Source organism: Schistosoma haematobium, chromosome ZW (genome assembly GCF_000699445.3).
Source record: "Schistosoma haematobium chromosome ZW, whole genome shotgun sequence".
In the NCBI taxonomy this organism is placed as follows: Eukaryota; Metazoa; Platyhelminthes; class Trematoda; order Strigeidida; family Schistosomatidae; genus Schistosoma; species Schistosoma haematobium.
This window is the reverse complement of record NC_067195.1, coordinates 82,155,888-82,173,677: the sequence shown is the minus strand read 5'-3', so window position 1 is coordinate 82,173,677 and position 17,790 is coordinate 82,155,888. Positions and strand designations below refer to the sequence as shown.

Here is a 17,790-nt window from a genome sequence, read left to right as displayed (position 1 = left end):
AGCAATCAAAAATATTGGATATTATTATTTCAAAACATCCCAAGAAAAAAAGAAAGAGAAATACTCCTTTCATAGATACATATTTTCACGACTTATTTCCTTTTATGTTTTATTTCCTAGTTAATTCTTTTCTTTACTTGATACTTGTTCATGTCAAGTAAATTTATTGAATGTATTATCTGATAGATATGACAATTTATGTTTTTGTATTGACGTTGAAAATGTATGTCAGTTGTTCTGCTGTGAATAGAAACAGTGCTAATAATAATAATAATAATGATAATGATAATGATAATAATAATAATAATAATAATAATAATAATAATAAAGTTTTGATTTTATCTGGAAATGATTCAGTAGGATTATTACAACATTAACTTACGTTAAATGTATCAATGTGAAATGAAAATTATGTTGAATGAAGTTGAGAATATACATAGTTGAATGATAATTCAATTGTGTTTAATGGCTAAGTATTGATCAAACAATGTGTAAGTTCTGAGTTCAATTTCTGTTGAGGTCATAATCAATCGTTGCTTATAATCTTATATTATTACAAAGAATCTTTCAATTTCTCCTTGGTTTTTAATCTCAGTCTATGAATAATATCTAATTAAAGAGTAAACTGATTAGTGAAAGTTCTGTATAGTCTTGAAAATGAAGACTTATTTTATTATTATACCAAATGATCGATCAGGGCTCTTTACCATCACTTATATATAGATATACATCATGTTTGAGGATGTGATTTGGAATGATCCAGCTGAGACATTTGTTGCATATGTACAGTCACTCCCTAATAATTTTACCTAACACTAATTTATCGATTTCTGGGATTTTAATTCATATACATTATTTAGACTTGAACAGTTGTGACCATCCTTACATTATAAATTAGATATTAAGAATTCTCAAAAGAAATTCATTGAGAAATGTCGTATTTCATGCATATCGATCAACAAAATACCCTTAAGAATGAATAAACAGATATAACGTGGACTTGACTCCAATCAAATCTCACGTATTTGGGTTGATCGGAGAAATCAATCAGCATATGAATTAGTGACCCAATTTATACAGGTCAAAACAGTTAATGAGATAAGTGGATAATACAGGTACTCACAAACACAAACTTATGAAAATGTACATTAAAATTCGTAGTTTAACCTACGAGTATGCAAAAAATAACTAATAACACCAAAATGACTTAAATATTATATGATTTTTCTGGTCTTAAAATCTACCCGAACGCTCAATCTAATTTCCTGGTCGCTCTTAATTACGTCAAATATAACGTAAGAGAGAAGGCGAGAGTTATGTAAAAAACCTTTGACCTTAAGGTTAGTTTATGATTTATAGAGTTATACACAATTCGAATTCTGGAAATTGCTGGAACCACACTAAATATAGAAGTCTAGGTAAATATGTAAACAGAAACGTAACGTGACTCCGATTTCTAGATGTTTCTGGGAACTTTCCATTCAACGCTGATTAGATCGAGTGTTTTCAAACCCTTTCTAAGCCCTTATGGACATTTTTGAGCAATACTTTGGAACTCTCCAACAGTTACATGATTTGTTTGGTTTTTAAATCTACTTGAACAAAGAATAGGGACTTCGTACAAAATGTCATTAATAAAAATATGGTCAGCAAAGAAGTAGACTGGGAAAAATTGAGCCAAGCCAGAATATGATACCGGATGATCAGGATAATAACTGTTGAATATAGTATATATCAAGAGGTATAAACTTGATGATTAGACTTTCTGCAATAATTGCATTCAATGGTTAAAGATCAAACTCGGTTGTACTTGTTCAGATCAATTCAATTATTTTCATCATCTTATTCTAGATCCTGAGTTCTTTCTGTAACTTTTGTCACTGTTTCACGATTGTTATTTATCAGCCTCATTTACTTTTTTCACACTACATTCATTCCTCATATTCTAAGTACCTTTCTTCTTTGTATATTAATGTGTACTATTGTGATATGTGCTACTGATGTTGACAGATATAAGTAGTATGGATCATCAATTGTAAGTAGAATGCTTAGCGGCAGAAGGTTGAGAAAACCGAGGAGAAGAGAACGAGAACAGAAAATCTAAGACAACTGATGGATATTTTGCAAATGAAGTATTTACTGTATGATTCTTAGATTTTACCAAGTTATTCTGTTATATTGTATTGAAATACAAATTGGCTGTCTCCATTGATGTTCCCATTCACCACACTGTTCAAAACTTAAGATTGTACACATTTGTATTAGATCTGACAACAAATAATAACTAATTCCTATTCTCAATCTTCTCTGTATATATAAAATATGAGATACATTTTCAAAAAAAATAGAGAACTGAATTGAACACGTTGAACAAAATAAAAGAACATTGATAGTACTAAATTTTTTTATATTTTTCTGTAAATTGTATTTGACTTTAGTCAAATATTAATCATAGTAAACATATGGATATATATATATATATGGAATATTTGTTTCTAAAAAAAAAATCTTATACTTAGTCTTAAATAATGTGCACCATATGTCAGTGATTGGGTGGGTGAGTGAATGAGTGATTGAGTGAGTGAGTGGGTGAGTATGTTTTCTATGTCTGATTGATCAATGGATCAGTTGATTGATCAATAAATTGTATCAAGACTTTACATTTTAAAAAAAAGCGTTTGTATATTTATTTATAATATAAATATATATTTTTTTCATTCAGTATCCCATTCCAGATAAATTAACTTCCAGTTTTTGTTGTTGTTGTCTTTGTTGTTTTCATTCAAAGAATCACGAAAATGGTTTTACTTTTACGCTCAACTAAACAGTGTTTTCATTTTGCCTTCATTGTATAGGTATTTTGTAGTTTTACGGATAAATGTTTGTATTCATTTCATATAACTCTGTATGTATATAGATATAGAAAATAAACAAAAATATAAAGAGAAAGAGAGAGAGAGAGAAGTCACAAACGCAAGACATTTCTCTTTTCCACCACTACTTGTATTTTTTTCGATTTCAGTAATAATGATGTGTTAATGATATTGACTGTTGTAGGGGTGGGAAGAAACAATCAAAAGTAAGAAAATAACAAACAGAGTAACAAGAAAAGATATCTGAAGAGAAGACATAATCAAGGACAACTGAACTGATGAATGACTGATTAATTGGTTGCTTGCTTCAAACAATGTATACAAATTGAATGAATTGTTTTCTTCAATTAATTTATATATGTAAAAATTCATTGTAAACAGAAATGAATGATTAATGAGAACGAATTGTTTACATAAAATAGTAGATAGTCTTTCTGCCTTTCTCAGTAAACATGCTATTTTCCTCTGGTAGAGTTTTATGATATTCTACTTATTTCGTTAATTGATCATTGTATTTTTGGTACCCTTATAATTTGTAATACATAAATGCATATAGAATGAAATAGATTTCTTTGGTTTTAAACTCTATATTTATCCGGGATTTAATGGTTATATGTGTACATGTAAATGTATACGTGTGTGTGATTTTTTTTGTGGAAAAGCAAAAAACTTTGTTTACGTTATATGTATAATTCATTTGTACTAACAATAAAATTTTTGTTAAATCAGGACTAGATTTTTGAATGAGAATGAGTTTTGTTTTACATATAATGTAATTACGCTGAATTAAACATTTTAACAAAAAAGTGGTGAGAAACCATAAAAATGATGTGCAAAGAGTAAAACAGGAATGAGTTACATGTGTTTATTCACCTGATCGGTTTCATTATACAAATTAACATTGTGAACTTTATGAGTTTCCATTATGAAAAAGAAATGTACATATACCATGTACGAAACGCTTTGTATATATATATATATATATATATATATATATATATATATATATATATATATATAGAATGTGCATGTTCACCTATATTATTTGACACCAAACTCTTTCTCTAATGTAAAAGAGCTGGATTAAAATTAAAATAGATAAGATGCCTACATCAAAAATGAATTCCATGTTAATATTGATTATATGTTTTACTTAAAAAGATGTAAATTCTTACCATCACCATCATCAATTCACACTTGTTACCGACATTCTTCATTTATAAAATTCAATGTAATTTTTTACACATAATTTTTCTCAATATACAACTTCACAAGCAAAATGATCAAAAAATTTCAAGAGAATAAAATCAAACTTCAAATGAATAAATAATATTACACTTGTTATTCAATGAAGAGAAAAAACAGAAACAACAAACAAAAATGCAAATATTTTTGTTTTTTTTCTTTAGAAAACTAAATTCCTTTACATATATTTACTAATAATATTAATTAGTTTTGTTTCTAATTGATTAAACTAGTAAATATGATTGAATATATATTTTACATGATAAAATAATATTTATACTACACAATAAGATATTAAATAGTATGATAAATATAATTTAACCTGATCCCTTTTTAGTATTGTAATACAAACAACACAGCCATGTTTATCATCAATGCTTAGAATACTATTTACTTATTTAGTTACTTAATTATTGATTTTTTCAAAACAACAACAACAACAAAAAATGGTGAACAACTAATCACTAACTGAATAAATTTAAATTTTTAAAATAAATCAATAGTTTAAATTCTCTTATTAGTGAAATGAAAATAACACGTGTAGTCTATGAATAATAATAATAGTAATAATAATAATGATAATAATAATGATAATCGATATTCATTTTAGAAATGCACCTGTTCAAATTATTGATTTAAAAATTGACAGATATAACTTAAATCGATAAATGACGTAAGAAAATGCTAACTATATATATATATATATATATATATATATATATATATATATAAACAAGCGATAAATGTTAGCGTGCATATACAGAATTATATATATATATGTAATAAGTATTCATCATTTTACAAATTATTGATCGTTTATTAAAGAAAAAAAATATATATATGATTCAATGGATACAATTAAACAATACTATCATCATTATTACTAGAACTATGATTCATTGTATTATTGATATTTGTTCCAGATACTGTAACATTTGAAGTTGTACTAATGATTGCATTTTGACTAGGTGGTGCAGTTGGTGAATGATTTTTATTTGAATATCTTGAAGATGGTATAGTTGTGCCTAATATTAAATCATTTGTTTCACCAATATAACTGGAACCATTATTATTGTTATTGTTATTATTATTATTAATCAAATAATCGCCTGGTGTATTACTAAATGCATCAAGATATTTTTGTTCTTCCATAGTTTCATGTAAACGTTTATGTCGATAAATATGCCATAATTCACAAGTTAAATCACCAGCCATTAAATCACCAACATTTATTGATATTAAACGTATTAAAAAAACACCATCTGGACGTAAATAATTTTCAACAAATTTACTAGTTGCCGCTTTATCTGTATCACGCATAACTGACATAATTTTTAAATATTTTCGAATGAATTTGATACGACATTTAGATGATCCCATACGATAGAACCAAATAATAAAACTACTCAATGTAATTATACCAACTAAACAATGCCAAAACCATAGAAATATGTAGATTTTCTCTAGGAACATATTCAATGGAAGGACACATTGTAGAGTATATCTAAAAAATACAATTTTTATTGTTTTCGGGAAAAAAAAGCACAAAAACAGAGAAATCAATAGTAAGTATATAATTCAAACTGTTGTTATCATAGAACAAAATATTTAAACGTAATAGAACCATGAATACTACTTATTTCCTAATTCTTCTACTCAAATAAACACTAATTTGTCAGTGTTAACATGAATCGATCAAAATATCTGTATTATGTCATGAATTTATTCCTAAAATGTTGAGATTTACTGTCGAGATTTAGAACTATAAAGTCACTTATTTAAATTTATTGACTCATAAACCGAAGACTGGAAGTCGTTAAAGAAAACCATTGAAAATCAGAAAGGATTGTATAAGACTGTTTACCAGTGCTCATTTTAATCCCACTATGGCTGTAGGCTATTAACAGAAAATCCTAAAACTAGGTTTTGTGTTAAATGAAAGATATCAACAAGAGGTCACTGCTGCCTTGAAAATACTGATGCTTATCGTGAAATATAAACCCTAGTCGTTCATTTTCACTAATCCCATTAGATTATTTGTACCACCACATACCTCCGATGATTAATTTAATGTAAAACCATCAGCCCTCAAAGTACATAGCTTCTCACTGATAGCCATCAAATAACTTAGCATAAATGATGTTGAATCATTTAGACCAATACCACATTTTAGCTTGATAGAATTCAATCATGTCTATGGGATAAATAGCTATATCAATCGTTACCATTCAGAGATCAATCAGTATTCAAGAGAAAATTATTAACAACCTGATCACATCAAATGTAATACCTTGATCTTAATATTTTATTGCACATTACTAAAATCATTACGTAAGTATTAAGAAAGTAGATTTCAAACATATTCTACTCTACATTCAACCGTTTTTTTTCTAAAAAAAAACTTGCTCAAAGATCGAACTGCAACTTAGATTCATGATGATATTCCCTAAACGGATTACTGTTTAAATTTAAATAGTCATTTCTTTTTCCGTCAACATATATATGGAAAATAGAGAAATAACAAGAAAAATATCATTTCTATTGGCAAGACAATGACGAAGAAGAACTAGCAGAAAAAAGAGCAATATGTATAAGGATTATAATTTTGAAGTTGAAGTATTGGAATTTTTCAACAACAACAACAACAACATCAACAACAAGAAAAAATTATTCACAAAACACCAATATGGAAACACATAGTAATCTACTAATTTTCTCATAGTATAAATTGTAATTTAAGTGGATTAGAATATTTGAATAGAACTTATCTTTGTTGCTTTATGTATCATAGACTATTTGTTACCTTTTTTTAAAATCCATTTTGTTTTCAGTTATCTTTGTGTTGTTTTTTAAGATTATTACTTCTCTTACAAAATGTTTCGAACAAAAAGAAAAGGGATAAGAGAAATCCCACCAAGTTTAACAGGGATGAAATAAAAATTCTCGTGAAAAAAACAACAACAAATTATTATTCAATAGCTTGCTTCTAACTTACTAACTACTCTTAGGGTATTGAAATGGGTTATAGAGATAGTAACACCATTTTATTTAGTAAAAAAATAGTAATAATAATAAGTTAAACTTTATATATATAAGCTGATTTGAAATCAAGGATAGATATACAAAGCGAATCGTATTGTTATACAGACACAAAATGAAGCGGAATGATTGCCTGACATTTAAAGTGACTGTTTCATATTAGTGAAAGTTGAACGGTAATAATGATGATGGCAATAATAATAATAATAATAATAATAATAATAATAATAATAATAGTCTCAGCTCTGGTTGAATAGTTTTTTTGTTGAAAATCCACAACTTAACATAATTTCATATTGTTTTCCAATAGAAATTTATCAGTTTATATGTACTGTCAAAGTGTAGATAGAAGAAACTATCAAATGTGAACACTATACGATAATCAACTGACTATTAAGTTTATCTCATTACAGATTTCAAAAACCTAAATTTATTTATTTCGTTAAAACTCAAGTCTATGGTATGAATTGTTAATCAGTTTCATTAACATTTATAAAATAGGTTAGATTTCGCAGTTCAATATTAAACGTATATAAAAACAATCATAGAGAATCAGATCAAACAGTCCAAACATAATTTATTACCGAAGTAATTTCAAATTCTTTATATTGTTTATAAGGATATTATCATTATAACTTTAGTGAACTAGGATACTGATTTAATAGCAATGTGAAAATATATCTAAATGATTCATATCAGAAGCGTTTTGTGGATATTATAGTAATTCCAGTGGTTGAGATCATGAGTCAATTGAAGCTAGACCACCATGGAAAACCTGGAAGCACTAGATGGCCGTTTCGTCCTATTGTGCGACTCCTCAGCAGTGCGCATCCACGACCTGAATGAAACAATAAATAATGACACCGTGATTTGTGCTACTCATGTCGACAGACATCAGTAGTATGTAACATCAATGGGAAGTGGGATACTTGTCAAGAAAGGAATTGGAATTAAAGCAGAATTGGAAGAATCATGAGGGATGCAAAGGACAGCTGAAAGATATGCAGATTATGTATTTGATGAAGGATTTTCACGTTTTACTAAAGCACTGTGTGATTGTTCATTAAACAATAAATTGTTCTTCCCCACTTGATTTCTCGTTCACTATATTGTTCGGGACACTGAAAGAGGCAGAGTATCAGTTATCATTAAGTCTATGGATTGTTGTTATGGATCACAACATCAATATCTCAGTGACTGCTTCTAACTAATTAATGTTCTTGTGTGCATATATAATCGTATCTATGTGACACAGGTTAGGAATCAATAAGTGTTGGCTTCAGTAGTAATAGTTTTTCTTAAGAGTAAACATCATACTACATTATTTACTTAGATAAGACATGGGATTTTGTATTTTAAAAAGTTAATATATTGGATTGTCTTGGAGCGGGATTGATATCAGTATTGGTAAAGTCTCAAATGACCTACTTTTCTACCTCCCAAATAATTATTAATACAAGAAGGTCCTTGATGGCCTTCTCGAAACTACACCATCTCATTGACCTCTTTCTGTGTAACCTGATTGGCTACTTTCGCCTTTAGTTTTTTAGTTTTATTAAGTTACAAGGTCATAGCTGTCACTATATAAAAATTAGTTTCAATACAATTTCGGTATTTTGCAATTTTCCAAAGTTTTTCAGTTTTTTACTTCTCTATAGTAATAGTTATCCATTCTATCTGATTCACATAGGCTTGTTTGTTAACAACTTCTAAAAAGTGGATAAAATTTTATTATAATTTACACTCGATAAGTCAATAATCCAAGAGTAGAAATGATATTATTTCTTCACACATAGTTAATTTGAAAAATGTCTTTGAATCTTTATTGCAATTAATCAAAACCTATTTCATAAATTTCATTTCTTTTCCATTTTAATCCCTTAAATGGCAAAAATATAATAAAACTCTCCCTATTCAACACCATGTATGTTTAAATACAATTAAGAATTTTCCGTACAAACTATGCGAAATTCTTTAATTCCTAAGTACTTAACTAGTAACTATTAAAAAAGAAAAACAAATAAAATGTTTTATACAACTTTTCCTATTTGTGTTGTGTGTAAATTGTGAAATCTTTCAAAATAATCAATAAACAAAGGAATCCTAAACTGTTACACTTTACCAAATCTATTACAATCAAACAATTTAAACCTAATTCATGTATCCATAAAGAAACAATTAGACATCATATTTTACCCTGATGATTTTATTTCTGTGAGATTATTATGTGACCAGTGGGGCTAATCCATGTCGGGTAGAGACAGGTATCTATCTCATTACAATTGAAGATGGTCGCGCAATTTCGTGGATTGGTTGATGTTAGACATTATCACCATTGGATGCCGGCTCAGTGGTTCAGTAGGTTAAGCGTTTGCGCGCAAGACCGAAGACTCTGGGTTCGAATCCCGCGAGCGGGATCGTTGATGCGCACTGCTGAGAAGTCCCACGATAGGACGAAACGGCCGTCCAGTGCTTCCAAGTTCCCAAAGGTGGTATAACATCAGTCGGTTCATGGTCTCAATCAAAAAAATATTATGTAGGACTTTGTTTTTATTTTTTCATAAAATGTAATCAAAATTCTAGTATGCTAATACTTACTTCTGAGCTTAAGTAAACTAGTCTATATTACATAATCTACTGTCTCTATGCTTTTCTACAATATTCAACTATTTAATCAATAAATAAGCGAATGTTTGAACAGTTGTAGTTCTTTTGTCTTTACATTTTGACTCAGTTTATTCTAGACGGTTCTGATATAAAATCTGTAAAGTTATTTCTTTTTCATGATTAATACTTTGGTTCTAGATTATAAACAACGGAGGAGAATCCATGAAATAAATGAATTCATGATATTTTATTTTAAAATTTCCTTTAAACAATGATTATCTACCACTGATATTCATTTGTGGAATGTTGATAGCTAGTCTTTCTTATTTCCATATACATTTTTTTAATGAATAATTTCATTTGTGAATATGATGTATCAATGTTAACAATTAGCAGAATATACAAAGCTGATGTTAATAAGATCACAAGTTTCACAATTAACAGTATAGTACAATAGATTTGATTAAAAATAAAACAATCACATTTATAAGATTATATGGAAGTGTAACTAAAAACAGAAAAAACCAATATACAATACACACTATGTAAACATCATGTATAAGTAAAATGATTGAGTGATAACTGATATAACAAATTGTTTGTTAGTTATTTTAAAGTAAAAACAAAATCGAATGCACTTGGATTGTATAATGTTTTCAGTTAGTATATGATTATTACATATTGTACATGATACAGTAGTTAATGGTGTAAACAACTGACTTCCAATTAGTATGTTATAGGCTCGGATAGTCCCCAACACTTAATGTTTACTGGTATATCAATAACTTGGCAGGACTAGGCTATGTTATTAATTCATAAAGACACTGACTATTGGAGTGAGTTGTAGTGGTAAGAATAAGCTACTTTGTAATGGTCCATACAATAATAGCGGGTGAATAGTTGACGACATTCAGTGATATTTACCTTTGTCTTCCTTTAAATCTTGAATTTTAAAATTGTTTCATACATTTTGTCTCACTAGTTCATTCCTCCTTCACGACTCATATTGTTTGTTCCCCCCTCATGCATGCATCTTTTCTATTACCACTAATCCTATTACAACTTCTACCAACATAACATTCGCTTTAGTAATTTCATCTCAGTCCGTTGATATTATATAGCAAAGTAAATTTATGCATATATGTCAGATTCTATATTGTTTATCATTCAGCTGACTTAAATTCGGATAGTATCAATAATTTTCATATAGATAATATTAACGAAAGGTTATGCGTTTAAACAAGTAATATTACAAACGAATTTAGTTAAAGTGTAATATATATAACATTTTAAAAAATATAGTCATCAACTTGGTGTTAGGATTTTTTGCCCAATTCTTCTTCATTCTAAGATTATCTTGCATTGTGAATAAATTAGATTTATATATAACCTCATACACCTTTAAGTATCTTATTTTCCCATTCTCTTGCAATAATTAACGCCTAGACTTTAACCCAAATAAGACTTCTGTTTAGATATTTTCCTAATAAAATTATAAATATTTATTTATTTATTCACTGAACTGTTTTAATTTCATTTCTTATTTGATTGAAATAAGGGTTGAATGCTAGTCTATTGAATTTATATATATGTATATATTCATACTTCCAAGAAAAATGCCTTGCTCGAAGCAAAACCAGTGATCAGTACTGAAATAATGAAAATATCTGAAACGTTCTCATCAATCTTTTTGACAAAAAATATAATAGACGAAGACGAGGTCATATTTATTTTTCATCTAAACTATCTATTCAGTCTTAGCCAACACAATACTATTATTACTGATAATAATAATAATAATAATAATAAGTACTGTTATTATTATTACCTATATTATTTGTAGTTATCACAATGATGACGATAATACACTAATAATAATAGTAATAATAATAATAATAATAATAATCAAGTTGTAATGAGGTCAAACAATAGAAAAAGACGAGAAATTTGTGTAGAAATTTAGACAAACTTCATATAAGAGAATTAGCCTAACTTTTCTCTATTATTTAGTAAGTGAATGACTGAGTTAGTTAGCTGGTAAAATTCCTGTGTTATCTGATTGATTGTATGGATGAATAACTGAATAGGTGAATATATATATATATATATATATATATATATATATATATATATAGAGAGAGAGAGAGAGAGAGAGAAGAAATCAGGAGACCAGAAAACGTAATCAAAGTTAAACTTTCGTAACATTTTTTTTCTACCTGATAAATTAACAAAAAATGGTTAAAAAATAAAGAAAAATGGAAGAGAAAAGTATCAGTACACAAATAAATAAATAAATGCATAATATAATAATTGAATGTGAAAAAAAGAACCTTTTTTGTTAAGGTCATAAATACTTACCTACCTACCTAGTTAGTTAGTTAGCTAGATGCTTAGTTGAATGAATTAATGAAATGAATCTGGGCAATTTATTTTTCAATGGAAACGGCCAGAATGTCAATCAATTTTTTTGTTTAGGTTAAAATAGAAGTTGGATGGGAGTGTATGTGTATGTGAAGAAAAGACGCTTGTATGTCTGTAAAGAAAAGAATAAACTAGGCAGGCATCTATTTTTAATATCTATCCCTAAAATACAATGTGATTTTATCAAGAAACATTTAAAACATTTGAATTTTTTCACAGTTCTACAGTTTCTTCATGAAATTGGATTGGACTAGGACAGACATAAATAATAGACTAAAACGTTACTCTGAATATAAATTTCTGGGTTTCAGGTGTAATATATACATGACCAGTTTCTGTGGAAGAATCAACTTTCACAGTGTTACTGATTATTAAAGGATTTATGTTTCTACTAACTAGGATATTGTTATCACATGGTATAAATTATAACGAACTATTTTGGTGTTCCATTTCTTTGAAGACTTTTCTATGAAATAACTTCAGTTCATGATCATTTTATTTAAACTATTCAACAACCTATCGTCTTACATTCAAGAAAAATCCCATTCATTTATTAAAAAGTGTTTTTATCCATCTTCTTTTGGGATCAGTGTGGGTGATTTTGTAAACAATTTTAAATAAAGATTCTGACTTATAGTAGATGACCTGAACTGTTTAATGTTAGAATGACTAACTGATTTGGATGTTATGTTAGCAAAACATTCTGGTTAGTGTTCAGTTATGCACTTGGAAATAGCACAATTTATGCGGCCGAAAAAGGTGGTTCATAACAATGGAAAAAACAGTAGATGCACTGTGAAGTGATTAAGAACAGCGGTTTATCTTTGGCACATCCTTATATCAGGTATCTGCTAGAGAATACAACACTTGAATGCGATGCCTTTTTCAATAATTTTAATATTTAATTTTTCAATATCACTGCAGTTATTTCTCCTTTAAACTCCAAATAAATTGTTATTACTAAGATTGAATTGAAAATTAATGATTAACTTTGAAAAGACAGTTTTCGTTTTCAGGCTCCGTTTGTTTATTTGTTTTTGTAAGATATTTTTTGTTCACCAAGAAATTTCATCACATCTGAGTTATATCCATCATATGCGTATTGCTAAGTTATCGTCAAAAAGATAAAAATTCATCATTCTCATGTTAAGCGTTTAGAGAGTTTACAGTGATTCGCAGTTATGTTAATTAATAAGAGATTAGAGAACTGGGTAGTAGTCATGTATATCAAGTCCTTTTTTGTGCAAAACGAATTCTGTCGATCAGTATGAAATATGGACATTAATCTAAGTGACATGCTGAAATGTAAGATGATGGTTAGATTGACTCAACTCTAGACCACGAATGCTGTTTGACATGCGTCGGTTGCAGCACACGATGTCCAGCCATTGAGACCCGTGGTTACACTTCAACTTGATAGACAGACTTCTACTATCATTAGAGAGCCAGATAAAAATGACATGATTCACTATCCAATGATCACTCAATTGTAAACACAACTCTACAGAACCTCAGCCTTAGATTAAATATCTCGCTGTATCAAGAATAGTCTTGTTGAGTTGTTTACAAATCTGAAAAATAAAACTGAATTTCCCATAAATTTTACATTTCAATTCATATTTATTTACCATTATGTGATTACCCAAGGGGAATTCATCTCAACTATCCAATTCATCCATAAGGCTGTTTAGAGGAATGTTTACAAAACAAGTTCAATGTAACTGTTGATTATGTATAAAGGATTCTTTTTTTCTATCACAATAAATACATGATAATAATAATAACTAATTCATGGTTGAATATAAAAATATCATTTCTGAAAGTTTAGAAAAGATAATTGACCTGTATCAGGTCAGTTATAATATATATATATACGCCTCGGGCTAAATTAAAGATTACCTAAATCAAGAGAGTAAATGATATTCTTCATGCTTCAAATCAATGACTGATTTAAATTATTTGAAAAATAAATCAACACTTAATTCTTAAATACCAGGAAAATCAAAAGATTAGTTAATATCAACTTAAGTAGAAACATTTGATTTTTAACAACGTTGATGACGATTATTTGCTCGAATACTACCAATCTCTTGTTTTTTCACTCAATGATATATGTAGCATACATTGTCGTTTTATTACTTGTAAGAAAACATTCGAAAAATAATTAGTTCTTGTATTGGTCTCATATTATTTAGTCACATAGCATGTATTATGTATTATTACTTCATGATGAGCACTACTGACTTGAATAGTAAAGTTACAATGTTTTCAAATCAGATTAAAGGGAGAGACTGTAACGTTCTCATACACACACACATGCAAATTATGGGGTGCCTTGTATGTTCGGAAAACACAAGAGTTTAGTTGTCAACATTTAACACAGAATAATGGTAATAAGTATTAAACTATTTTAAAAACAAAATTTTCCCCTAGTTACTTATAAGTTTATATACTGTCAATTTCTCTCATATACAAAGTATACTCTCAGATATTTCTGTTTTCCCGCGTTCGCTCTCTTTCTCTCCCACACACACCCTACATTTCCTTTCGCTTATTATTGTTCTCCCTCCATATTTTACAATCTAGTCCATAAATTGGACTATAAAGCCAACCTATAACTCATTTATTCAGTTATGCGTATAAACACATCTTTTATAAATAAACAAGTAACTAGAAAAAATCAGGTAGTTTTACTCGGCATCTTTTTTTATCAACCAAACAACTAAAAAACAATCAAATAACAATTCTGAACAGCCTAACAACAAAATACAATCATTTTTTTCCAAAATAATGAAACATTGTAACAAGTTGACTGAAGAATCATTGTTATTATTATTATTATTAATATCACTTAAAATATGCATGGTGTTTTACTTCTGTGTGATATAATAAGAGGTGAATGTTACCAATTCTTAAAGAGTTAAAATGATCTGTGTAAAATACTTGGATAAATTTATTTTTATCAGAATGGGTTTTGTGGAGATTTTTAGAAATTTCACAGGTTGAAATCATGCGTCAATTGAAGCTAGACCATCATGGAAAACCTGGAAGCACTGGACGGCCGTTTCGTCCTAGTATGAGACTCCTCAGCAGTGCGCATCCACGATCCCGCGTCCCGCGAGATTCGAACCCAGGACCTACTGGTTTCGCGCGCGAGCAGTTTACCACTAGATCACTGAGCCGGCATCCAGCGGTGTTAATGTCTAACTTCAACCAATCCACGAAATTGCGCCACTGTACACCATTGTCTTCAGTGAGCTGATATCTCACAACAGACCTGGTTGAACTATTAAATAGTTAAAATGATCTGTGTAAAGTACTTGAATAAATTTATTTTTCTTAGAAAGTGAAAAATCACTTCAATTAACATTTAGTTAAAAAAAATTTTCAAAAAAATAACGAAAAGAAAAAAGAAAATCCACGAGATAATAATAATTAATTGCTATTATTATTTGGAAATAATATTGCCATAAATTTGACTCAAAAAGATAAAGTCAAGAATACTTGCTTGGATTGTTAGTTGCACTGGTATATTTATTGACTGTACTTAGTAGTATAGAATTATGATTACATAAATGTATACACAGTCGAATCTATAACATTTCAAGATTATGATTTAGTGATGGTGGAGAAGATTTGTAGATCAGGTGGATGATTTTGATGGAGTTTTTTTCTCTGCGCACAGAGAATATGTATATTTCATATACTCGTTTGTTCGGATAGGCAATCAGAGAAACAAAACGAAGCGAAGTGGCGTGCAATAAAGAAGGCGAGTGAGTCAACTCATTTTGATCTAGCTTGATCTAAAATTTATAGTCAGACAAAAATAAGCTACAGACATGTTATAAATAGAGCAAGCAATACACACATACGACCACATGAAAACAATCAAGGTCGATGAAGGAGTAGTAGGAAATGTGAAAATGTTGACTGAAGAAGAGTAAATAAATTGGTCTATCTGGAAGCTAGAGTAGCCTATGTGGGCTTGATATAGGTCCAGCCACTACAAAGGAAAAGATTTGTAGCTCAGACGAATGATTTTAGTGAGGTTTCATTCTCTGAGCTGAGTGGTTTTGTACCATTAAAAAAATATGAAGCTAGAAAATCTGTACAACACTGATGAGTAATTTTTATGGCTCACATAGAAAACTAAGAATAGTAATAATAATAACAATGATAGTATATGAATGCATTCATTTCGAATTTCTTTATCCGAATATAAATTATCCTATTTCTAACGTACATCAGTATATCTACACAGATCGTTTCACACACCAAAACAATGTTACCATGATGCAAATGAATTTCTAACCTTGAACTAGTTCTTGGTCAAATACTGTGGGTGGGGAGATAAGGAAAGATGATGTTGATTATATGTTAACAATTATTATTATTATTATTATCGTTATCATTATTATTACTATCAACTGATTTAACCATTTCTCTCTATGATATTCCGAATTTTCTAATCATATGCTTAATCCCCAGTAGGCAGGCTTACAAACGACGTAGCGTATATCACGTGTGTAATAAAACGTGTTAATCAGTAAAACTATAAAATAAAACCGTTGAATAACAAATAAGGAAGGAGAAAATTACGAATATGACAAAGAAATAACTGGGATGTTTTTTTTCCTAAAAATTTAATTATAAAAATATTTTTTATATTATAGTAGTTTAGGCTACCTACAGATAGATAAACAAATTTAATATAAGAAAATCAACTTTTGTCATTTTAGAATAATAGTTAATCTGTTTGAGCTGAATTCTTCATGGAGTATGTGTTGATAATGTTGTTAGGGGAGATAACGAAAGCTTTATGTACTAATTATGAAGTTTAGGGAATACAGCACCATAAAAATTATCACACAGAGTTAGAAATATTCTACATCATCTCAGAATTATATGTTAACAAAACATTTATGACTGTTCATAGAAATGAAGTTGATTGGTTTATATTTGAATGTTTTTATTATAACACAGATGAAAGTATTCAGGAAGGATTTTAAAAGTGATTTAATATGTTTACTGCTTTTGTCTTGGAGACAAGTGAGAAATGAACTCATTATAAAATAAAATACTATGACTACATGCAAAACATGGAATTATAAAGTAAGAACTACTTTCCTCTTATCTACGTTTTTGGTTCAAAACCCTATATATACAGTTTTTATCAATATGAATTCCTTCTAACATGTTTGTATTGTGTTATCAAAACTTTTTATGCTTCCTTTTGTCTGTTGTTAACCAAATTATTCTACAGATAAAAACGTCATATAATTGTGAATTTTATGTCATTATTTAAACTTTATGAATGTTAGGATAAGTTTCTTATTTTAATTGTGTAACAAGTACATAGTGCTTAAAATAGGTAGATCGCAGTTGGTGCTGAAATCCAGGACTGGTATTTCATCCTATTTATGACTCCTCAGATTTAAGTACCTGTATTTCATTATTGATTTTCACATTAAGATACAAATCCAGTGCTTTTCACTTCAACTGCCCAAAGTGTTGTTCACTGAGCCAATATGTTCGTATACTGGGTTCAAGTCCCAATTTGAACAAAATTGAGGTACACCTAGCTGATAGAGCCCAAACAAGACAA

General features: G+C 28.7%; 1 protein-coding gene across 1 annotated transcript in view; it reads right to left on the bottom strand.

Annotated features, from left to right (window-relative positions):
- Positions 1 to 2,387: 2,387 nt before the first annotated feature.
- MS3_00004531 (uncharacterized protein) overlaps positions 2,388 to 17,790 on the bottom strand; it is a 358,189-nt gene continuing 342,786 nt past the window's right edge. The window contains exon 5 of the mRNA XM_051212462.1: positions 2,388 to 5,622. Coding sequence (XP_051072647.1) covers positions 4,977 to 5,622 — 646 coding nt within the window. The 3' untranslated portion in view covers positions 2,388 to 4,976. The remainder of the gene's footprint in view (positions 5,623 to 17,790) is intronic.